The sequence below is a fragment of the Triticum dicoccoides genome, chromosome 1B (genome assembly GCF_002162155.2).
Source record: "Triticum dicoccoides isolate Atlit2015 ecotype Zavitan chromosome 1B, WEW_v2.0, whole genome shotgun sequence".
NCBI lineage: Eukaryota > Viridiplantae > Streptophyta > Magnoliopsida > Poales > Poaceae > Triticum > Triticum dicoccoides.
The window spans coordinates 184,105,806-184,131,136 of record NC_041381.1 but is presented as its reverse complement, the minus strand read 5'-3'; the positions used below and the strand labels follow the sequence as shown (position 1 = coordinate 184,131,136).

General features: G+C 50.0%; 1 protein-coding gene across 1 annotated transcript in view; it reads left to right on the top strand.

Moving 5' to 3' along the window:
• Positions 1-3,112: 3,112 nt before the first annotated feature.
• The window catches only part of LOC119350285 (probable flavin-containing monooxygenase 1), a 28,932-nt gene continuing 6,713 nt past the window's right edge, over positions 3,113-25,331 (top strand). The window contains exon 1 of the mRNA XM_037618195.1: positions 3,113-3,626. Within this exon, the coding sequence (XP_037474092.1) occupies positions 3,113-3,626 (514 nt within the window). The remainder of the gene's footprint in view (positions 3,627-25,331) is intronic.

Genomic DNA, 25,331 nt, shown 5'->3' with positions numbered 1-25,331 from the left:
CCTTCTCAGTCGGAGCTGCCAGGACAGGCGGGGTTGCCAACATCTTCTTGAGTTGGAGAAATGCTTCATCGGCCTTGTCGTTCCACTCGAAAAAAGTGGTCTTCTTCATGAGTTGGTACAGGGGAAGAGCCTTCTCGCCCAGCCGACTAATGAAACGGCTGACTGACGCCAGGCAGCCGGTGAATTTCTACACGTCCAGCAGTCGGGTGGGCACCTTCATCATCTCAATTGACTTGATCTTCATGGGATTGCACTCTATGCCGCACTCTGAGACCAGAAAACCAAGAAGCTGGCCGGCTGGTACTCCAAAGACGCATTTCTCTGGGTTGAGCTTAATCTGGAAATGGCTCAGGTTCTCAAAGGTCTCCTTGTGGTCCTCCAGCAGAGTGCCACGCTTCTCCGTCTTCACCACCTCATCATCCACATACACATGGGCATTTCTGCCGAGTTGCTTGAGGATGCACTTCTGCATGCAACGCTAAAACGTGGCACTGGCATTTCTCAAGCCGAACGTCATAGTCAGGTAGAAGAAGGCCCCAAATGGCGTAATGAAGGCGGTCTTCAGCCTGTCGGCCGGGTTCAGCTTTATCTGGTGGTATCTAGAGTATGCATCCAAGAAACTCAACAGCTCGCATCCGGCTGTGGAGTCGATCACTTGATCAATCCTCGGCAAAGCAAAGGGATCTTTGGGGCAGGCTTTGTTGAGGCTGGTGTAGTCAATGCACATGCTCCACTGCTTGTTCTTCTTCAATACTAAAACCGGGTTGCCCAGCCACTCTGGGAAGAATATTTCCATGATGAATCTGGCTGCCAGGAGTCGGGCTATCTCTTCTCCAACAACTCTTCTCTTTTCTTCTGACAAGCGGCGCAAGGGTTGCCGGACCGGCTTGGCGTCGGGTCGGACATGTAGCTTGTGCTCGGCGAAATCCGTCGGAACACCCGGCATGTCCTTGGGGGACCATGCGAAGATGTCTCGATTCTCACGGAGGAAATCGACGAGCTCGCCTTCCTATTTGCTGTCAAGGCTCGTGCCTATGACAGTGTGCCTCTCCGGGTGCTCTGGGTCTAGGGGTATTTTCTTTGTTTCTTTGGCTGGCTTGAACGAGCGCTCAGCTTCCGACTCCTAGGGCGTGGGTGGCATTTCCGGCTTCTTTCCTGCCAACGCCACCACCCGGTCAAGGAGCTGCTTCTCGGCTGCAATCACGAGGGACTCGGCCAGCCGGCTGATATCTGCGGCGCAAGCGACCGACTTCTTGTAGTCTCCAACTACTGTCAGGATCCCCTTGGTACTCGGCATCTTCATCTTGAGGTAGGCGTAGTGGGGGACTGCCATGAATTTGGCTAGAGCAGGCCGGCCTAGCAATGCATGATAGGGGCTCTGAAGGTCCACCACTTCAAACCAAACTGGCTCTCGGCGAAAGTGATTCTTGTCTCCGAAGAGGAAATCAATCTGTGTCTTTCCGATTGGTGAGCAAGAAAGGCCAGGGACTATGCCGTGGAATACAGTCCGACTGGGGACGAGCTGCTTCTGCTTGTTTCCCAACTTCTCCATTATATCATGATACAGGATGTTGATGTTGCTGCCGCCATCTATCAAGACTCTAGAGAAACGGGCTGCTCGTCTCTCTGTTGCAAGGGTCGCTTCTAGGACCAGGGCGTACGAACCAGGGGAACGCATCACTTCTGGGTGGTCGGCCCTGCTCCAACTGATAGGCTTCTTGGACAAATGCATGAACTCTGGGGTGTTGGAGGCCACTGCTTGTACTTCCTGTTGTTGTTGTCGTCTGCTGCGTCTATCATCGGCCACGCTAGTGAACACGACATAAGCTCCATGTTCCTCCAGGCACTCATCTTGGATGGCGCCGACTGGTCGGGCCGCTGGCTGCTGGGGCTGAGGAGGCGGCAATCCAGCAGGCGGAGGAGGCAGGAGTCCATCTCCCTTGGCGATCCTGGTGAGCCAGTGACACTTCCAAGTGGTGTGGTTGGAGGGCTTTGCTTCGCTATGGAATTTGCAGGGTGCAACTAAAGTTTGCTCGTAAGAGAAGGCGGACAACCAGTTGGACTTGCCGCCCTTCTGCCTCTTGGGGGCCGGCTGCCCTTCTGGCTGCTGATCCTCGACCGTCGCCACTTGCCGGCTAGTAGAAGCCGACTGAGTGGCCTTTCGCTTGTTATCTCCTAGCTGCTGTCACCGACTGGCGTCGCCAGCTGGAGTCCGAGGTGCCTGGGGTGCCACCTTTCCAGATGCGTCAACCAGGATTTCCGCCTTCATGGAGGAGTCGGCCGTGGCGTGCTTGTCGGCGATGACCAGCAGCTCATCAAGGGTCTCGGGCTCGTCGCAGAGGAGGCGATGCTTGAGGAGGGTGCCCTCTCGGCACCCGGCAGTAAAGTATTCGATTGCCTGCACCTCGTGCACGCCTCGCAGGAATTGCGCAGCTCGGTCCAGCACGTGAGGTAGTCACGAGTGGACTCGGTCGGCCCTTGGACGCATAGAGAGAGCTGTCGGGGCTTAGGGGCCCGCTTGTAAGTGCTGGTGAAGTTGTGGATGAAGACCTCGGTGAATCAACCCAGCTGTTGATGCTGCGGGGCTTCAGGCTGTTGAGCCACATCCGACCAGTGCCTTGAAGCATGAGCGAGACGTACTTCACGGCAACGTGCTTGTTGTCGTTTGCTATGCTAACGGCTGTGGAGTAGTCGACCAGCCAGTCCTTCGACTTCACGGAGCCGGTGTATTTGGGCGTGTCTCGTGGGAGGGTGAACCCTTTGGGGAAGGGCTCATCGCGGATTCGGGGGCCGAAGCAGGCGGGCCCAGCGCATCTTCCTCTTCAAGCGCCAGGGATCGGTTGAGGCGATCGATCCGGTGGCGAGCATCATTCTCTCTGACTCCCTCTCGGCGGCCAAGGCAGTCGCCGAGTGTCGGGTGCGTGATAGGAGGCGGAGTGGGGTATCTCGCTCCACGAGGCAAGGGAGGCGGCAGGTCGCCTCGCCGCTCCACTACACGAGGGCGGCCTTCCTTGTCCTGCTCGATGGAGATGCGTGTCTGACTGCGGCTAGCAGCCGGCTCATTGCCCTTTCCTCCGCGGGCGCCACCAGTCAGTGTCCGGGAGGTCGCCCTATGATCTCGGCGTGGGGGCGGCTCGTTGTCTCGTCTGGCTGGGTTTTCAGCGCGGCAGGCAGCCTTGTGTTGCGCGGCTGCCGCGTCCAGGAGCTGTTGGACTCATTTTTTCATGTGGCGGAGCTCGTCGCCGTCGTACTTGTTCAACTCATCCGTTACCGCCTGGGCGGCCTGGATGTTCTCTGCAGGCATGGCATAGACGGGGTGCTCTACCCCGAACATGGTGGCGACGGCCGCGCCATGCTGTCGAACTGTGCCGAGGCGGCTAGGCCCCCCACGAGCCGGTGTGCCGCCTACGGCCCGGTCCATCTCGCGCCGATAGGCGTCCGACAGCCGGCGCATGCTGGCCAGGCGGCCGGCACTCTCAACAAGCTAGAGGCGGCGTACCTCCAGCACCTCAGCATCCGCGCCCTTAGGAATGGGCGCCGAGAGGTCACGCGGGGTGGCCTCAAGGGAATCTTGAGCACGCCCGTCCGAGTGCTCCTTGCTGTTAATGACGAGCACCTCCGTGACGGTGCTCCCGCCGCTGTACTCGCGAGGAGGCGGCTCATCGTAGACCACCACGTTGGTGGGAAACGCGTCGAGCGACACCGTGTCAGAGTCGACAATCATCGGATTGGTCGAGCCGACGGACTCCAGGTCCACAGCGGGCTCACTGGCAACATGGAGCTGGTCGAGGAGGCTGACGAGGTGGCTCTTGGGGCAGCTTGTGCCCGCGTCGGAGGCCGGCTCGTCGGAGAAGTCAATCTCGTCGACGAGGTTAGCAAGGCAACTCGCCGCGCAAGCGATCTCCGCGCCACGCAGTGCGTCGAGGCTGACGCCGTCGGGCGTGCTGGGCTGGCTTCGCTCGCCAGGAAGGAACAGGGTTCCCGTCTAGAGCAGATCTCCGGGAGACGGTGCACCTCGCACCACGGTGGGCGCCAAATGTTGGGGGTTGGGTGCGACATATGCCAATGGATGGCTTATCATGGTGGGAGCGAGTAGAACGTCGCCGGTGCCTGGAAGCGGGATAAGGCGTAGACACGAACGCCGGCGGACATTACCTAGGTTCGGGGCTCTCCTAGGAGATAACACCCCTAGTCCTGCTCTGCGGGGTCTCCGCATGATCACTAAGGAACAAGTGATACAACGGTGCTCCTCGAGCTGTGCGCTAGAGGCAGGAGGAGGCAAGGCTCAGCTCTCTTCCTTCTGTAAGGGGTAGCTAGTGCTAATGGGGTCGAACCCTTTGCATGGGTGGCCTGGGGGGGTTTATATAGGCCTACCCCCCAGGGGTACAATGGTAATCTGGCCGGCTACTGGGCCCGGCTGTCAGTGTCTCCAGCCTCTAGCTTCTCCGCCGACCGCTGGGGCCCGCCGCCTGGTGGGGCCCCGCCGACTGGTTGGTGGCTGCTCACTGTAGCCATGTCGTTGGCGACAAGGGTTTGGTCACCTTTGCGTGGCTACAGTCCCGCCGCCTGGTGGGAGGATACTGTAGCCACACCTGGTCTCATCAGCTTAATGGCGTGCACGCCTCGGGACAAGGGACGGCCGCCTGCTGGAGGCCGGCTCCTCTTGAATCCACTTGGTCGAGCTTCCGCCGCCTTCCTTGAGGTCACTGCCCAGTAGGGCCCGCCTCTGGCAGGCCGTACCAACAGGCCGTCGTGGGGAACAGGACTCCGTCTGCACGGAGCAGCGTCAGAGGAGACATGGCATAGTGCCCCGCCGTGCGGAGATCTTCGTCTGTATAGAGCACTGTAGCCATGCCCGTCCTGAGCATTGGAGGCGACGCGCCTTACTGTAGCCATGCTCCATCTTGTACTCTCGAAGGGGGGCTCGGCCATGCTGCAGTTGTGGGACGGCCACCTGCCTGTTGACGCCCACTCTGGAGGGCGGCTGCCAGGAACCGGCCGCCCGGAGCGCCGCAGTCTAGGGTCATCCGCCCTCTGGTAGCCGGCCACTGAGCCAGCCGGCCCCAGAGAGCGGAGCTTCGGCTTGGGGCCCAGCTAGGCGGAGCTGGCCCAAAGTCTTGGTAAATCTTGGGACTCGGGTGAGCCTACCCGTGGCCCATTACTCTGACAACGGGATTGTAATCAATACGGGTGTCGGTAACCCAACCGCGCTTGTTAGTATGACTCCTCGATTTTAGGCAAGTTCCAAACGGCCACGCGGAGGACGCTTGATATTCACCCTCTTTATATAGGGGCCAAGGCCTGTCCTTTTCTCTCCACGCTCGATCCTTCCCTTCCCCTACCTCGAGTTCCAACACCCAAGGCTCAGGCTAAGCGCTTCAGACCTTCAACCATGTCAGTATACAACCTTCAAGGCCAGTGGATGGCCTCCTCTGTCACAGAGGAGGACATCAAGAAGCTTAGGGAGGCCAGGTATCTCACCGCCGCATAGGCTGCCTGCTCAAGGGCAGGTCATCCCCACTCCCGAACCCAATGAGAGTGTCGTATTTGTTTCCCACTTCCTCCGAGGGCTAGGTTTTAGTCTTGACCCCTTTGTGAGAGGGCTCGTGTTCTATTACAGGCTAGATTTCCATGATCTAGCTCCAGATTCCATCCTTCACATCTCATCCTTTATCGTTGTGTGTGAGGCCTTCCTCCGCATCACCCCACACTTCAGCTTATGGCTCAAGACCTTCAGTGTGAAGCGGAAGATGATCGACGGGCGATACGCGGAGTGCGGAGGCGCTGTAATAAGCAAAGGCGCCGATGCCCTGTGGCCAAAGGGTTCCTTCCCGGAGGTTTCCGACTTATGGCAACGGGAGTGGTTTTATATCACATCTCCCCGAGGTACAAAGCGGGCGTCCCCCCTGTCTTCCGCATGGGCCCTTCGCCTCAACTGGCATCGTGGGTCAACAAGGGGCTGGACTGGGGGCCAATTGATGATGTGTTGACATTGCAAAGCCGCATTCGAGATCTCCTCGAGAGGGAAGTCAGTCTCGTCAAGGTAATGCAAGTAATGCTAGTTCGTCGGGTCCTGCCATGCCAACGTCGATCTCTCCGTATGTGGGAGTTCAACCCGGAAGGACCACAAACTATTCAACAATTCTTCGGCATGACGCTCGAAGGGCTGTATGGATTGTTCTTCGGATCACGAATAAAGTGTCCGGACACCACCGAGGATGTGGGTCTTAACTGCAACCATTCGGATACACTAGTAAGTAATTCTGCAACCGAACATGCCGTCTTTTATATTTGTTACAACATCATACTGAAAAATTGCTCTCGGCTAGGGCTGGATAAGAAAGGCGGAGAGGATCAGGTGTTCGGCCCCCGTTCCCGAAGGCTCGCCGGATCCTGTTCTAACCAGGATGCTCGAGCGCGCACCTTATCAAGTGCCATCAGGAGAAGATGAAGGGAGGAATCAAGAAGCTGAGGGCGGGCTTCACATGTTACACATCCAAACCGGGGGAATTAGTGTTTCTGCTAAGGAGGATAATCGGAGAGGTGAGTCTAGAATCCCCTCTCCTCAGGGAAAGAAAAGGGTCGCCCCTGAAGACTTAGAAATGGAGGCTTCCAAACGAGGGAAGGGGTCTTCGCCAGGGGCCTTGCCCCTGAGGGTGTCCTTACCGCACAGTGCCCGCAAGGGGGCCAGCCCTCAACCGAGCTGTAAGCGGATCAAAAAGTAATTTGGTAAATATATCCTGCTTCATCTCTGAGAATAATAACCAAGACGTATATCTTGCAGTCCAGCTCGCAGCCCTTCTCAATAGAGTTCGTCTTCGGGGGACCTTCTTCCAGAGATGATGGAAAGCGAGATGCCTCCTCCTGCCTCCCCGCCTCATGGGGCGTATGACCCTGAGGTGTCCTCACGGAGGGTTTCTCCTGATCCGCCAAGGCCAGAAGTTAACTCTTAGGCTACCCGAAGTCCTGAGTATTTGGCTCCAAAGGAGAGCAATAGAAAGAGCCCGGGACCGTCCGGTGCATAGCCGGATACACTGATGGGTCTTCTGGAGCAAGTGGCTATCTCAGAGGCGCATCGTACCCTAATGGGTACGGTGGTTGAGAGGATTTCATCCGCCAAAAGCGGGTTGAATGAAGCTTTTACGAGCCTGTTAAGAGGCTTTGAAGTACGCAAAGTAATTTATGTGTTTTTGGCGGTACCGCACACGCTAGGTGTGCTCTGTATAGATACTAGCCCTTGAGACTCTGGTTGCCTCCCAGAGGCGGCAAACAGAGTATCATAGTCCAAGGTAATGATCGTGCTGCTTTCATGTGCAGGCGGCTGAGGGTCCGGCGGCTGACCGGACTGCTGATTTTGCCGAACTGAAGCGGCAGCTTGACATGGCGGATGCCGACATCGCGCTTGTGAACAAGCGGCTTGACGAGGCCCAGGGTATGTATTTTCGGCTTGTCAGCAAATATTAAGAGGAGCATGATGCTAGTATCTATAATATGTTGTGACTGCAGATGGAGCTGCTGCCATGGAGATCCTTCGGGCGGAGCTTTCCCGAGCCAAGGAACAAGCCAAGAGAAGTGATGTGGCTGCCCTAAAGGCAGCTGAAGAATTAAAACGAACAGGCTGCTCATTGCCAGAGTGAAGATAAGATAGCCAAGATGGCTATTGAGCTGAAAGATGCCGCCGGCCGCTATGAGCTCCTTGAAAAGGAAAGCCAAGCGAAAGTGGCTGACCTGAAGAAGGCCTTGGAGACAGCCAAGGAAACTCGCTATGAAATTAGAGGGATAAGGGAGGAGCTTCATGAAGCCGGAGATATCATGGCTGGGAGGCCCTTTTTGTTGCGGATGAAGTTCAGAGATCCGAAGTATGCCCCTCTGGATCAGTTATGGAGTGCTGCAGACGCGTATGCGGACCTGGCCAAGAGTGTTGCTGATGCAAATGAGTTTTTCAAGGATCAGAAAGATCATGAGGTGGAAAGGTTGTTCTGGTCACAGTTTAGTGCCCCGACGCGTCTGCTGCCGTTGAATGAAAAGATGGCCGCATGGGCCGAGCTCCATAGGTTGTTTGGACTTGCTATGAGGTCTGTCATGGATCATCTTTGGCCGAAGGGACCAAGGCCGGGCGGCTATTTTGGTTTAGTGCAACAATTCCTTGGTGTTGTGTTGCATATCGAGGTTGTGAAGAGGTCGACGTGCATAGAGGGTGCGCGGATGGCTCTTGCTCGTGTTAAAACATATGGGGCAGGGATGGAGGCCACCACTATTGCAACCCGGGGACCGGCGGGGGGCCAGGACCCGACCGAGCATTATTTTGAAGAAGTCCTAGAAGGCGCCCGTTTAATAGAGGCTCAGTGCTCAAAGAGTACCATGTTCGAGTGACATGTATCTGAATTGTAAAAACAATGGCTATTTTGACTATAAAGGCTGTGTCTATACCTTTGCCCAAAAGTGTTATAGTGCCTCTTATGCGGCCGTTTATGTATGTATATAACCTAAAAGTTTGCGGTCGTCGGCTTCAGCCCCCACGCATATAATGCGAGGGTGTTCGAAAAAGCGCGTAATCACACTTGATCCAACGTCTTGGTCCGTTAAGGAGGTGATAGCGCGGCGAACCAGGCAATCGGACTATATAGCTTTAACACTTTCACTTAGCCATAGGAGCTTGACGGTGGGGCTACTATATAGCCCCTGGTATTTCCGCGTTTATCCGAATACGGTGCACGTACGTACATGACCGGGAAACTAGTCCTTCATTAATACGGAGGAATCGTGAAGATTCCGCTGAGTCATCGAGTGGTTGACCAGTCTCGCGTTATATCATGACAGTCAGTTTTCGGCTTTCTCTACTGAGGTGCTCATCCAGATGAACCAGGGCACAATCGCAGTAGTTCTCCCGATGCCACCTTAGCCGATAGAGCGGAACGTAAGGTAGCAAAACATGGGAGCCGGGCAAACCCAACTATTGACCAAAGACATGATTCGGAGCTGCTGCATATAAGGCCAAACTCACGATGCCGAACACTCCCTAAGGTATTCGGACTTTACAACATATACTGGGCTGAGTAATGCCCTCAATAATGAGCCCTGAGTTTCCAGGTACATGCATTAGTCTGGCATGACGAAATGCCAATAACGCCAGTATCTCTCCCGGTTGTGTTAAGTGTCCGGAGGGGAAAAGCAACAAGAGACATTAAAAAAGGTTTACGCAGGGTCTTAATCTAAAAATAAACCTTTGAGCGGGGCCCTGCTGCACGTCTGCGCCTTTATCTCCATTGTGTCGTATCCTGGAAGGCTGTAGCATGATGATCATCTGAAAAAAGGAAAAACCTAGGTGAAAGACTTCGTGCGAGAAGTTGGTTATTCTGAACCGATCATGAAAATGCAATTTGTTATTGTATTAATAGGGTCAAGCCGAACTATGGGCTTTTCTACATGCGTGCAGCCCCTAGCGCCACCTATGGGGGTATATCCATCGTCCCAAGCTCAGGTTTATCTAGGCTGTTACAACAGGTGGTGCGCCGGACTCGTCTAACTATGTCCGTGGTCTTGACGACCGATCATTTATTCTGGTTGGAGAGGTCGTTCAGTGTTCGGCTGCTAGAGCCGCCACATATTCTTCCGCACGTAAAGAACGCTCTGTATTTCCGCTAACTGTGATGATGCCATGTGGACCGGGCACCTTAAGTTTGAGGTGAGCGTAGTGCGGTACTGCATTAAAATGGGCGAAGGCTATTCTTCCAAGTAGTGCGTGATAGCCGCTTCAGAATGGAGCGATGTCGAAGATTAATTCTTTGCTTCTGAAGTTGTCGGGAGAACCGATTACAACGTCTAGTACTAGAGAGCCTGTGCAGCGGGCCTTGACGCCTGGTATTACTCCTTTAAAGGTAGTATTGCTTTGGCTGATTCTTGACGGGTCTATCCCCATTTTGCAAACAGTGTCCTAGTATATCAGATTAAGACTACTGTTGTCGTCCATAAGGACTCGGGTGAGATGGTATCCATCAATTATTGGGTTGAGCACCAAGGCAGCCGACCCTCCGTGCCGGATACTAGTCGGATGATCCCTGTGGTCGAAAGTGATCAGGCAGGTTGACCAAGAATTGAACTTGCGGGAGACGGGCTCTACAGCGTATACGTCTTGGAGTGCGCGTTTGCGCCTTCTCTTTGGTATGTGTGTTGCGTAAATCATATTCACTGTTTTGACTTATGTTGGGAATTTTTTCTGTCCCCTAGTGTTCGGCTGGCGAGGCTCATCCTTGTCTTCACTTGGCATCTCCCTCCCTTTGTGTTCGGTGTTTAGCTTGTCGGCCTGCTTGAAAACCCAGCATTCTGTGTGGGTGTGATTTGCAGGTTTTTCAGGGGTGCCATGAATCTGACATAATATGTCTAGAATCTTATTTAGGCCGGACGGTCCATCTCTGCTGCCTTTAAATGGCTTTTTCCGTTGACCGGGTCGAGAGCCCCTGAATCCGGTGTTGACCATCGTGTTATCTGGGCTGTCTTCATTGTTTCGACGCTTGTTTTTATTGCGTCGCGGCTTCCCGTTGCCATCACTGACTTCGGATGTGCCTGGGTCGCTAGTGCCGCTACGGGCCAGCCAACTATCCTCGCCCGCGCAAAAGCGGGTCATAAGGCTTGTTAGGGCTCCCATTGTACTCGGCTTTTCCTGGCCTAGGTGTCTGGCAAGCCATTGGTCCCGGATACTGGGCTTGAAAGCCGCTAAGGCTTCGGCATCTGGGCAGTCGACGATTTGATTCTTCTTAGTGAAAAATCTGTTCCACAGCTTTCGGGCTGACTCTCTGGGCTGTTGAATTATGTGACTTAAATCGTCTGCATCTGGAGGTCGGACATAGGTCCCTTGAAAATTGGCCCTAAAAGCATCCTCAAGATCTTCCCAACTTCCAATTGAGTTTTCGGGGAGGCTTTTCAACCAATGCCGAGCTGGTCCTTTCAACTTGAGGGCGGGTATTTGATGTCGTGGAGATCATATCCGTGAGCCATGTGGATGTGAAGGATGAAGTCCTCAATCCAGACCCCCAGGTCTGTCGTTCCGTCGTATGCCTCTATATTCACGGGTTTAAATCCCTCTGGAAATTCATGATCCAACACCTCGTTGGTGAAGCACAAGGGGTGCGCGGCGCCCCTGTATTTGGATGTGTCATGGCATGCTGTCGACGGTTGTTGTGTTCGGTGTTGATTCCGAGCTGGTATTCGATCGATATGATCGTTTTGGTGGTTGTGATCCTGTGCCGGAGCATGCTTCCTAGATCCATAGATGGACCTAGCCATACCGGATTTTTTGTCCAGGAGCTCACGTAAATCGTGTGCTGACTTGTGTGCGGCATCATTAGCTGCCCTGTCGCGGCCACGGGGTGGTCGGTCCGGCTGATCGGCTGTTTTATTTTTCGGCTGAATGGGCTCTATAGCCTCGTCGTCGAATTCGGGCAGCAGCTTGCGCTTTGGATAGCTCTTTGTGTGGCGATCGCCACCGTATTTTTCTTCAGTGTCAAGCACTTTGTTCCATCTGCGGTTGAGCGTATCCTGCACGGCCTTAAGCCTTTGCTTCTGCTTCTTCAAGCTCCTCGCGGTGGTAATAAGCCTTCTATGGAGGTTCTCTTGTTCCAAGTGTTTTTCCGGGATGATGAGTGCATCATCCTCCGGACTGTTCTCCTCTTCGAAGACTGGTTGATGAATTTTACCCTAGGGATCAGCGTCATCGGACGTCAGCTCCGGACTATGTTCTCTGTCCCCTGGCTCATCCAGCTCCATCGCTGGGTCCATGGGGTCGTCATTTCCTTTGAAGTCGACCGGGGTATTATTCTTTCTTGCGCTATTATCACTGTTTTTACCATGGCGTGATTTAGAGCGGCGCCTACATCGTCGCTTTGGTTGCTACTTGATGGGATTGTCCTCCGTTGTGTCCTTACCATTGCTTTCTTTTGGGGTGTCCACCGTGTATATATCATATGATGAGGTGGTTGTCCAGCGCCCCGTGGGCGTTGGTTCATGTTCGTCTCCAGCATCATCGTCCATACCGTCGATGTCTTCAAAGTCCAAGTCAAGCGTTTCGGTTAAGTCATCGACAGCGGCTATGAAGTGGGCGGTGGGTGGGGAACGAATTTCTTCGTTGTCCGCTTCCCACTCGAGCCGGACATAGTTCGGCCAAGAGTCCCCTGACAGAGAGAGAGACCTTAATGAATTTAGCACATCACCCAAGGGCGAGTGTTGAAAGATATCCGCGAAGGTAAACTCCATGACCGGTGCCCAATCAAATTCGATAGGCACAGACGTACGCGGTTTGGATCCTATGGCCAGAGACGAGTCCGAGGGTCCGATGACACAGATATCTTTAGTGGTGAAGTCTGTGTTCGGCTCCAGCGCCGATGAGTGTGCGGCCTCTGTGGCGGGGTCCATCCACCCGTCCTCGTATGGCGTGATCTGCTCCAGATTAAGGGCCGGGGCGGCCGCAGGTGCGATCTCCCAAACACCGTCCGACGGCAGATCTAAGTCATGCTCGTCGCGACTGTTCGGCGCTCCTGACATGGGCTCGAGTCCGTCGAAGATCAAGTCTCCGTGGATGTCGGCAATATAGTTCAAGCTTCCAAACCTGACATGATGGCTAGGGGCGTAGCTAGCGATCTGCACCAGATGGCCAAACAAGTTGGCCCGCAGTACGAAGCTGCCGAATACGAAGATCTGTCCGGGGAGGAAGACCTCACCCTGGTGTAGGATCAAAAGTATGTCTAGAGGGGGTGTGATTAGACTACTTGACCCAAATAAAAATCTATCCTTTTCCCAATTTTAGTTCTTGGCAGATTTTAGCAACTTAGCACAAGTCAAGCAATCTTAACACAATTCAAGCAAGCATGCAAAGAGTATATGAGCAGCGGAAAGTAAAGCATGCAACTTGCAAGAATGTAAAGGGAAGGGTTTGGAGAGTGCAAACGCAATAGGAGACACGGATGTTTTTGTCGTGGTTCCGATACGTGGTGCTATCGTACATCCACGTTGATGGAGACTTCAACCCACGAAGGGTAACGGCTGCGTCAGTCCACGGAGGGCTCCACCCACGAAGGGTCCACGAAGAAGCAACCTTGTCTATCCCACCATGGTCGTAGCCCACGAAGGACTTGCCTCACTAGGGTAGATCTTCACGAAGTAGGCGATCTCCTTGCCCTTACAAACTCCTTGGTTCAACTCCACAATCTTGTCGGAGGCTCCCAAGTGACACCTAGCCAATCTAGGATACACCACTCTCCAAGAAGTAACAAATGGTTTGTTGATGATGAACTCCTTGCTCTTGTGCTTCAAATGATAGTCTCTCCAACACTCAACAATCTCTCACAGGATTTGGATTTGGCGGAAAGAAGATTTGAGTGGAAAGCAACTTTGGGAAGGCTAGAGATCAAGATTCATATGGTAGGAATGGAATATCTTGGCCTTAACACAAGTGTAGGTGGTTCTCTCTCAGAAAATGTATGTTGGAAGTGTAGGCATGTTCTGATGGATTTCTCCATGAATGAAGAGTGGGTTGAGGGGTATATATAGTCTCCACACAAAATCTAACCGTTACACACAACTTGCCAATCTCGGTGCGACCGAATCGTCAAAGTCGGTTAGACCGATTTAGCAAATAATGTGACCGTTAGGATTTTCGGTGGGACCGACTTGCAACTCGGTAGGAACGATATGGTTAGGGTTAGGGCATAACGTAATCTCGGTGAGACCGATTACACAAACTCGGTGAGGCCAATTTTGGTAATGGACACACAGAGGGTTGGTCAGGCAAACTCGGTGGGACCGATTCGCTCATTTCGGTTAGACCGAAACGTTACGAAAGGGAAACAGAGAGTTTGCATTACAATCTCGGTGGGACCGATCGCTCATCTCGGTTGGACCGAAACGTTATGAAGGGAAACAAAGAGATTACAATCCCATCACGGTGAGACCGAGATCCCTATCGGTGAAACCGATTTGCCTAGAGTTTGTGGCAGTGGCTATGACATCTGAACTGGGTGGCGCCGGATAGAAAGAATCAGTAGGGCCGAGTTGGACTTTTGGTTTAGGTCATATGTGGATATGAGAAAGTAGTTGAGGGATTTGGAGCATATCACTAAGCATTTTGAGCAAGTAAGCCATTAAGCAACACCTCATCCCTCCTTGATAGTATTGGCTTTTCCTATAGACTCAATGTGATCTTGGATCACTAAAATAGAAAATGTAGAGTCTTGTGCTTTGAGCTTGAGCCAATCCTTTTGTCCTTAGCATTTTGAGGGATCCACTTTTCTCATCCATGCCATGCCAATCATTGAGCTTTCCTGAAATATTTATCTTGAAGTAGCATTAGCTCAATGAGCTATATGTTGTTAGGAATTACCAAAACCACCCAGGGATAGTTGCACTTTCAATCTCCCCCTTTTTGGTAATTGATGACAACATATATATCAAAGCTTCGACAAATGATAATAAGATTGAAAAACATTGTCACTTTGAGAAGTATGTGAAAAGTAAGAGCTCCCCCTAAATTTGTACATTATTTAAAATTTGCTTTGGACTCAAATGCACAATGAGTTAGGATCATGGGTTACTCTTCCATGTCACATACATCTTGGTGAAGCGCTCAAAATGATTATAATTAAATACATGCACTCATCACCAAGCAAAGTGAATGATCATATGAGGAAATAAGAGATAATATCATCCAACAAGCATTAATGTAGCATAGCATATGATCAAACACATGATCATCCAAGTATCTCACAAAAGCATAATGTATCAAGCAAACAAGCAAACACACGAAGTTCAACCACCAAAAATACAAGAGAGATCAAAAGCAACACACTCTCTCGAAGCCTATGATCTATACATTTTCTCCCCCTTTGGCAACTAGTTACCAAAAAGTTCATAAAAATGCATAGTGCTAAACGACTCTCAGGCTTGGTCTTCATGTGATGGTGTAGAGATGGCTCCTTGGACGAAGACTTCTGTTGATGTAGCTGGAGCTGGTGGAGTGGGTGCTGGAGCTGGAGGCACTGAAGCTATACCTGGTGCAGATGATGTAGCTCTGGTGTCTGGAACAGGCACTGCAGCCGATCTCTGTCCTCTGGGCACTCTAGCAAAAGCATCAGTAGTTGACTTGCCCTTCTTCTCCTCCACATCCTCCTGAAGTTGCTCAACTGCAGTCTGGATCTCAGTCACTTTGACATCAAGAGCATAAAACTTCTGCTCTATCATTCTCTCCAAGCTCTCCTGGTTTTGAGTCAGGGTGGCCAAGCCCTTCTCAATCCTCAAGGTGGAGGCAATCAAGTAGCCAAGCTGATCTTGCTTGCTCTTCAGGAAAATCTGAGATGCCTCTTCTGTAGTTGGCATCTTCGCAGCCTTCTCAGCCCTTGCCTTCTCTTTATTCTCTTGTGCTTGCACAGATGATGGTTCATTCTCATCCATCACAATGGTGTTGTCCTTGAAGTCTGGGTAGATGGGCAGGTGCTCTTTGTCCAAAAGATATGTGCCAGTTCCCATCTTGGAGTTTATAAGCTCCTGAATGTGTGGGTCATACCCACAACTCCTCTTATGATCAGCAGTAGTCCTTTTGATTGTTTCCACAATCAGGCTCATGACTTTGCATTTCTGAGGCACATCAAATATATGCAGCAAGTTGATTGGATGGCCTCTGATCATCTTGTGATCACCTGACTTGGGCAGCAAAGTGTGCCTTAAGATCCAGTTGATAGTAGGCAATCCTGACAACAGATAATGTACAGATCCAAACTTATGTGTCTCAAGTGCAGCATCTGGGATCTCTCTGTACATGTGAGCCATGGAGTTGTGGTCTTTCTTCTTATTGGCATAGACATCCAAGTCATCCTCATTCTCTTTTGGAGCATTTATCAATTCAGACCATTCCTCAACTGTTTACTGGGTACCTAGTACCCTCAGACATCCAGAGTATCTTCCCATCTGGGTAGAAGTGAGTTGTGGAGTAAAACTGCATAATGAGCTCATCATTCCACTTGGTGAGCTTCTGGCCAACAAAGTCTTCAACTCCACAAGACTTGAAACTATCATAAACTCCTGGATAGTGCTCTTAATTTTTCTTGATGTAATCCCAGTCAACCCATCTCATGTCACACACTATGGGCTTCTTGTCAAGCAACATTGTCTCATAGAAATCTTGTTGTTCCTTAGTGTGGAACCTGTAGTCCACAGCAGCTCTTCTTCTGACAGCATAGGGATCAGTCTATCTCCAGAGTCTCAGACCTGCATCCTTCCTGAGCTTCATATCTTCTGCAACTGGGTGAGCATCATTATTGATCAGGAATCTTGGGCTTCAACTTTCTCAAGACAAGTGAATCTTCATCTTCTTCAACAGCTTCAGGCACTAGGGCCTTGTTCTTCTCTTCAGCTGGAATACTCCTGGTGTTCCTCTTGGGTGCAGACTTGGGCTTAGGAGCAGCAGCCTTGGGAGCATCTTTGGGCTTAGATGGAGCAGCCCCTGATCTTATAGCATCTCCCATCAGCTTCTGAGCTTTAGGTGCTGGTGCATCAACCTCTTCCTCTTCTTCTTCAGAATCTCTCCTCATAGAGGGCTTGCCAAGTACTTTGGCAGTAGTAGTTCTGACTCTCTTCTTCTTCTTCAGATCTTGGTCAGCAGCTTCTTCATCAGACTCAATGGTGAACTTCATGGTTTCACCAGTGGCAACCTTCCTAGGTTTGGAAATGGGAATTCTCCTGGCAGGTGCCTTCTTTTGCATTCCTGGCTTAGTGGATGCAGCTGTGCCATATTCCTTCTTCAGCACCTTCTTCTTTGAGGTGGACTCATCCTCAACAGCCACATTGTCCTCATCCTCAGAATCTGAGGTCTTCTTCTTTCTGGCCCTGGTGGCTGCCTTGGGCAAATTGTTGGGTGTGCTCCTGCTACCCTCATCATAACTGCTAGAGGGACTAGTGCCCTCACTCATGTGAACTTGATCCTCATACTTGTTCTGACTATCACTCTGATCTGACATGATGCAAACTCTGACAGCAGACCCTGTGAATAGATATAGATGAGGTAGAGTAGATGAGCATCACAAAGCACAGAGGTTTTTGCAAAAAAATTGAGTCAAAAACTTAGTTTTAGTTTTCCACAGAAAGCATTTCGGAGCTACCGATTTGTAAACTCAGTGATGTCGAAGCATCTTTTGGAACCTAAACTAGTGAACTCGGTCAGACCGAGTCACAGTTTGGTGGCACCGAGACTGCTAGGGTTTCACAAGGAATTGAACTCGGTCACACCGATTTGCAATTCTTGGTCAGACCGAGAATCACAGGTGCAATGGCCTGAGCCAAATCGGTGAGACCGATTTCTACAACTCGGTCGGGCCGAGATGAATTCGGCGGAAATCTAACCCTAAATTTTCTATCCAAAACTAATCTACGGAGTGATTTCGCTGGATAGGAAGATTTCAAACGTGGCAAGATTAATGGCAATGCAATGTGCTAGGAATCGGAGTAAGGAATAGCACAAAGTTCAAATCAATACCCTAATGCGGCGATGGATTTGCTACAGCGACAACGGCGGAGCAGAATCCTGTTGACGGCGGTGGAGACCAGCGGCGGGAGGTCGCTGGCAACGAGGAGGACGATCCGGAGACCCGAAGAGGCAGAGCAAGCTGTGCGCGGGCGAAGGGTTTCGGAAAAGTTTCCAAAATTTGGCCCGGGGGTATATATAGCCTGGACCTGTCGGTGTTACCGAGTGGAACAACTCGGTGGCACCAAGATGCATAACTGCAAGCAGTTACTGCAACTCGGTGTGACCGAAAATTTCAAGTCGGTTGCACCGAGATTGAAAACCTAGATCAACTTAGTGATCTCAGTATGACCGAAATGGATGAATCAGTCAGACCGAAACGCACAAATAGGTTTTGGAAGTTGAAGTCTATGACAAATCGGGAACTCCGAGTGCTCCTCACACAGAGTGGTTCGAATCTGACTTGATCAAACTTTGTGATATAGCATGAATAGAGTTTGAGACAAGAAAAGCATAGATAGCTAGAGAAGGTTCTTAGGCATTCTTGTCCATCCACTTGGCCAAGGAAAAGAAACCAAACAATCAAAGCTACAAGTGGATGTCCTTGAATGAGTAAATTATGCAACTAACATGCTCACACAATAAAATGGCAAATGAAATATGTGGAAAAGCATGCACAACCATTTCTAGCATCTATCAAGCAATTGGCGATGACTAGATCATCTATATATGAGTATATTGACTTAGGAGTCAAATGTGAACATTTGATCATAGGTCATACTCATCGTTTAAGCACAAGTGGGGTTACCACTTTTACATAAAGCATTGTTGTGTTCACACCATTAGAGTTGCTTTAGCTCAATTATTAGAGTAAAGCTCCCCCTAGATGTGAGATCCCCCCTTAAGAGGGATGAACTGACCTTGGGTTTTGTCGATGATGACTTCATGTAGGTGTTGAAGATGTAGATGCTCAATGTTGATGTAGATCATTTGGAGCAATCCCTTTGGAGTGAGTTGCACTTTCAATACCTACATGGGTTAGTCAAACAAGGAACAAACAAGGATATCCATAGACATAGAGTGATGCACACACAAGATGATATCCATGAAAGCATTAGGTTACCTTGTCCCTTGTCTTACCAACAAGAGGGTTTGTGACTCCTTGAACTAGTGCAAGATGTGGAAGTTGATTGCACTTGTCCTTGCCAAAATGATAAGAGTGAGATATGTTGGCGGAGTCACCCTCAAGAACTCTCTAGTTCTTCTTCTTCGGGATCCACATCATCTTGATGGGAATCCTTGGAGTTGTAGTTGTACTCGATGAAGTAGAACTTGACGTAGTCTTGGGAACCCACTTGACCAAGGCCTTAGGAGCTTCTTCAAATGCATCAATCTCCTCTTGAAGCTTATCCTTGCCTTTTTGCTTGTGGTCTTGTGGTGGAAGATCATCTTGAGCTTGTGTCCCTTTGAAAGAAGTAGGATCATACTTCTCTTGTTGAGGAACAAACTTCGTCTTGGGGTATTGATATTCTTCCCACTCAACTCCATTGGCATTGAACTTTCGTTCAAAACCAACACCTTGGTTCTTCCGGTGCCTTCCTTGCTTGCGTACAATTTCCTCGAATTGCTTACTCCCGGCAAGGCTCTTGTAAACACCTTTCTCTATAATTCCCTTCAATAAGCTATTTTCTTGCTCAAGTGTAACTTAGCTAAGAGAATCATTAGTGGAATCAAGAGAACTACTAGAAGCAACAACATTGGATTTAGCATGATTATTGTTACTACTAGAGGAAGAATCTTTCTTGTTCTTGTTACTAGACATGACTTGAGGCATGTAAGTAGATAAGAGTAAACGCTTGGCAATGTAAGAAGAACTTTTCTTGCGAAGATCATCATTGGTTGCTTTTAAAAACTCATGTTCTTGCTCAAGGTAGAGCTTTTCAAAGCGTAACTTCTAATGAGTCCTTAAAAGTTCTCGGTGATCTCCTAAGATAGTTTCATGAGCTAACATAAGAGTGTTTTGTTCTTTAGTTAGTAGCTCAATCTTCTCCTTATCATTGTCATTCGTTTTATCTTGATTAGCATGATTAATTGATGTTTCATCATAGTATTCATCACTAGAGTTGTCAACAAGTAAATCATCATCACCTAACAAGTCATCTTCATCACTATTGAAATCAACATACTCGGGGTGTGATACCTTTGGGCCTTTAGCCATGAAGCATCTTCCAAGTCCTTAATTTGGTGAATCAAATATGTCGTAGGAGTTGGTAGACACAAGGGCTAGACCGGCAACACCTTCATCTTGAGTATATTCGGAGTCGAAGTGATAGCTTCTCTCGGAGTGATTGTCGGAGTCAGAGCCAGATACCCGTTCACCAACATGAGCTTGATGTCTTCATTTTGTGTAGCTCCTTGATGACTTTTCCTTCCTTTCCGAATCCTTGCTTCTCCGGGATGTTCTTCGTTCATAACGATCATCTCTACTCCTTCTTTCTCTTGATGGTGATTCTTCTCTTCTACTTCTTCTTTTTGGAGAATCTCCTCTTCTTTTGTAGGGTGTCGTACACTCATTGGAATAGTGTCCGGGTCTTCCACAATTGTAGCAATTACGCTCACGACTAGAAGATCTTTTGTCATTGTAAGACCTTGACTTGGAACTTCTTTCCTTGCTTCTACTCTTGTAGAACTTGTTGAAGTTCTTCACCATCAGGCTCAATTCTTCATTTAAGGTTTGTTTCTCACTCGATGATGTGGGAGCTTCACATGAGGCTTTGTAAGCACCACTTGACTTGTTGTGGAGCTCCTTCTTATCCTTGAGTGACATCTCATGAGCAACAATTCTTCCAATGACTTCCGTTGGCTTGAAATCTTTGTAATTGGGCATCATTTGGACCAATGTGCACTTGGTATCATATTTTCCATCCAAAGCTCTTAGGATCTTCTTGATGATGAATTTGTCGGTCATCTCTTCACTTCCTAAGCCGGCAATCCCATTTGTGATAAGAGCAAGCCTAGAGTACATTTCAGCGACACCTTCACCATCCTTCATTTTGAACTTGTCAAGCTGACTTTGAAGCACATCCAACTTGGATTCCTTGACGGAGTCGGTACCTTCGTGCATATCAATCAATGTATCCCAAATTTCCTTTGCATTCTCAAGACGGCTGATTTTGTTGAATTCTTCGGGGCACAATCCATTGAAGAGGATATCACAAGCTTGAGCATTGTATTGTAGCATCTTCAACTCTTCCGCGGTAGCTTCACGGTTCGGTTCTCTCCCATCAAAGAATTCACCTTGCAAGCCAATACACACAATAGCCCAAACGGCGGGTTTATGTCCAAGAATATGCATTTTCATATTATGCTTCCAACTAGCAAAATTAGTACCATCAAAGTAAGGACCTCTACGGTGGTAATTTCCCTCACTAGACGCCATACTCTCCTAGGTTGTGAAACCAAGGCTATGACTACCAAAAGCTATGGAAATCAAAGCAAACGGAGACCAAGGCTCTGATGCCACTTGTAGGATCGAAAGTATGTCTAGAGGGGGTGATTAGACTACTTGACCCAAATAAAAATCTATCCTTTTCTCAATTTTAGTTCTTGGCAAATTTTAGCAACTTAGCACAAGTAAAGCACTCTTAACACAATTTAAGCAAGCATGCAAAGAGTATATGAGCAGCGGAAAGTAAAGCATGCAACTTGCAAGAATATAAAGGGAAGGATTTGGAGAGTGCAAACGCAATAGGAGACACGGATGTTTTTATCGTGGTTCCGATAGGTGGTGCTATCGTACATCCACGTTGATGGTGACTTCAACCCACAAAGGGTAACGGCTGCGCGAGTCCACAGAGGGCTCCACCCACGAAGGGTCCACGAAGAAGCAACCTTGTCTATCCCACCATGGCCGTTGCCCACGAAGGACTTGCCTCACTAGGGTAGATTTTCATGAAGTAGGCGATCTCCTTTCCCTTACAAACTCCTTGGTTCAACTCCACAATCTTGTCGGAGGCTCCCAAGTGACACCTAGCCAATCTAGGAGACACCACTCTCCAAGAAGTAACAAATGGTGTGTTGATGATGAACTCCTTGCTCTTGTGCTTCAAATGATAGTCTCCCCAGCACTCAACTCTCTCACACAGGATTTGGATTTGGTGGAAAGAAGATTTCAGTGGAAAGCAACTTGGGGAAGGCTAGAGATCAAGATTCATATGGTAGGAATGGAATATCTTGGCCTCAACACAAGTGTAGGTGGTTCCCTCTCAGAAAATGTGTGTTGGAAGTGTAGGCATGTTCTGATGGCTTTATCCACGAATGAAGAGTGGGTGGAGGGGTATATATAGCCTCCACACAAAATCTAACCGTTACACACAACTTGCCAATCTCGGTGGGACCGAATCGTCAAACTCGGTCATACCGATTTAGCAAATAATGTGACCGTTAGGATTTTCAGTGGGACCGACTTGCAACTCGGTAGGACCAATATGGTTAGGGTTAGGGCATAACGTAATCTCGGTGAGACCGATTACACAAACTCGGTGAGACCGATTTTGTAATGGACACACAGAGGGTTGGTCGGGCAAACTCGGTGGGACCGATTCGCTCATCTCAGTTAGACCGAAATGTTATGAAAGGGAAACAAAGAGTTTGAATTGCAATCTCGGTGGGACCGATCGCTCATCTCGGTTGGACCGAAATGTTATGAAGGGAAACAGAGAGATTACAATCCCATCTCGGTGAGACCGAGATCCCTATCGGTGAAACCGATTTGCCTAGGGTTTGTGGCAGTGGCTATGACATCTGAACTCGGTGGCGCCGGATAGAAAGAATCGGTAGGGCCGAGTTGGACTTTTGGTTTAGGTCATATGTGGATATGAGAAAGTAGTTGAGGGCTTTGGAGCATATCACTAAGCATTTTGAGCAAGTAAGCCATTAAGCAACACCTCATCCCTCCTTGATAGTATTGGCTTTTCCTATAGACTCAATGTGATCTTGGATCACTAAAATAGAAAATGTAGAGTCTTGTGCTTTGAGCTTGAGCCAATCCTTTTGTCCTTAGCATTTTGAGGGATCCACTTTTCTCATCCATGCCATGCCAATCATTGAGCTTTCCTGAAATATTTATCTTGAAGTAGCATTAGCTCAATGAGCTATATGATGTTAGGAATTACTAAAACTACCCAGGGATAGTTGCACTTTCACCTGGACCGCATCGTTGAAGATGATTGAAGGAGCCATCAAGCCTTATCGTGATGACAAAGTGGAACTCTCAATGAAAGCGCCAATGTTGGTGTCAAAACCGGCGGATCTCGGGTAGGGGGTCCCGAACTATGCGTCTGAGGCTAATGATAACAGGAGGCGGGGGACACGATGTTTACCCAGGTTCGGGCCCTCTTGATGGAGGTAATACCCTACTTCCTACTTGATTGATCTTGATGATATGAGTATTACAAGAGTTGATCTACCACGAGATCGTAGAGGCTAAACCCTAGAAGCTAGCCTATGATTATGATTGTTGTTGTCCTACGGACTAAACCCTCCGGTTTATATAGACACCGGAGGGGGCTAGGGTTACATAGAGTCGGTTACAGAGAAGGAGATCTACATATCCGAATTGCCAAGCTCGCCTTCCATGCAAAGGAGAGTCCCACATAGATACGGGACGAAGTCTTCAATCTTGTATCTTCATAGTCCAACAGTCTGGCCAAAGTATATAGTCCAGCTGTCCGAGGACCCCCTAATCCCGGACTCCCTCAACAATCTTTAGTGATCCAGAGTTATCCTCTAGAGGTGAGTCCGGCTCTCCGATGACTGGGAGAGTCCCGTTTGATTTCAGGGTTACCAACGGCGCGATCGCATCTGGGTCTCCGGCTAAGAGTTCCATGGTAGGAGAGAGTCCGGCATGATCGATCCTCTCGTCGCTGAAAAACACGATCTACCCCGGATCTAAGGCCAAGGCAGGTGTGAGCACTGGCCCCTAGACGGGGTCTGACAGCAGATCTGAAGGGCCCTCTTTATGAGGATGGGGAGCGGCAGTCGGGGCCGCGAATCCCTCGAAGAATAGATCCCCTCGGATATCCGCGACGTAGTTCAAGTTCCCAAACCTGATCTGGTAACTAGGAGCATAGTTGTCGACTGCTTGTGGCGGCCGGTCGAGTCGGCACGTAGCATGAAGCCGCCGAACAAAAAGACCTGTCCGGGGAGAAAAGTCTCCCTGGACACGGTATCATTGTTGATGAAGAGGCGCACCATCAATCCTTCCGTTGACAACACAGCGGAGCTCTCAATTGAAGCACCAATGTCGGTGTCAAAACCGGCAGATCTCGGGTAGGGGGCCCAAGCTGTATGTCTGAGGATCAATGGTAACAAAGGGACACAATGTTTACCCAGGTTCGGGCCCTCTTAAAGGAGGTAAAACCCTATGTCATTCTTGATTGTATTCGATGAGTATAGGGGTTACAAAGTTGATCTACCTCGAGATTGTAATGGCTAAACCCTAGATTGTCTAGCCTATGAATGTTATGATCCCGTCTCTGGTCTAAGCCCTCCGGTTTATATAGACACCGGAGGGGCCTAGGGTTGTACAGTGTCGGTTTACAGATAAAGGAAATAGCATATTCGGACACTTAATCTTGTCGTTCACGCATACAGGAGTCCTAACCGGACACGGGAGGTGGCCTTCTTCCTTCATCTGCATAGCCCATCAGTCCGGCCCATATTGAATAGACCGGATACCCGATGACCCCTTAGTCCAGGACTCCCTCAACACCCGTCCCTCCTACCAGCCTTCCCCCGGAAACCACCATGTTTCACACCCAAAAGCCGAAGGCCAGACTAGCGGGAGAGCACCGGTAGCTGCTCGATGCTGAAGAGGAGGGGGCAGAACAGTCACTGCCGCAGCCATGGGTGCCACCAGGGAGGCCCTCCCGCCCTGAGGCTGCCGTCCAGCCGCAAAGGCCTGATTGGATGGGGACTGCACACCTCCATCGTTACCGTGCCACCCTCCCACCAGTGAGCCACGACAAGGAAGGACGCCCGTGACCCGCACCAGCAGAGGTGGATCCGGGTGCCGCGATGAAGCAGCCGCCGTCGTCACCACTCTACGGCATGCACCACCACCATGCCGCCCGTCGCACCGCCACCACACTATCGTCATTGGCCAGCTCTGGAGCGGCGCCGCACTACCGCGCCCGGCATCTAGTGTTGTATCCCGACACGCAAGATCCGGCCCGTGCAAGGAGACGAAAGGGGCTCGCCGCCACCGGCGATGACCGGGCTTAGCCCGCTTGCGCCCCTGGTGGCGATGGAGGGGGAGGGAAGGCAGCGGTGCTAGGGTTAGCCTCCCGAACGCTCGCGGGAGCATCACGAGAGGGGGGGAGTCATGAGATTCAATAGCACTATGATATTGAACATAGTTGTTTTTTGTTTGCAAAGTATAACCCAATACAGAGTTCAACAAGTGCGTTTTTTCCAGGCGCAACAGTTCTGGTTATTTAGGTTTTTTTCAACCATGGTTATTAATCATAAAAAGTTTCAAAACAATTTGTGGCCAGGACACAAGTCTCAAAACTGTACTAAAGTCTCTAGTCCATGAAAAAATGTTGAAATGTGGAGTAAAGCACCAATCTATGGTCAAAGAGAGTAAAAAGGTAATATCAATAAAGACAAAATGTAGAATCTATTACCCCCAAATTGCAAGTTACACTACTAGGGAAAAGCATAAAGGTAGCCGCTTACTAGTAGCGTGCTATATTGACCACGCTACTGCTAATTACTAGTAGCGTGCTATATTCACCCGCGCTATTACTAAGTGGTCTCTACCGTA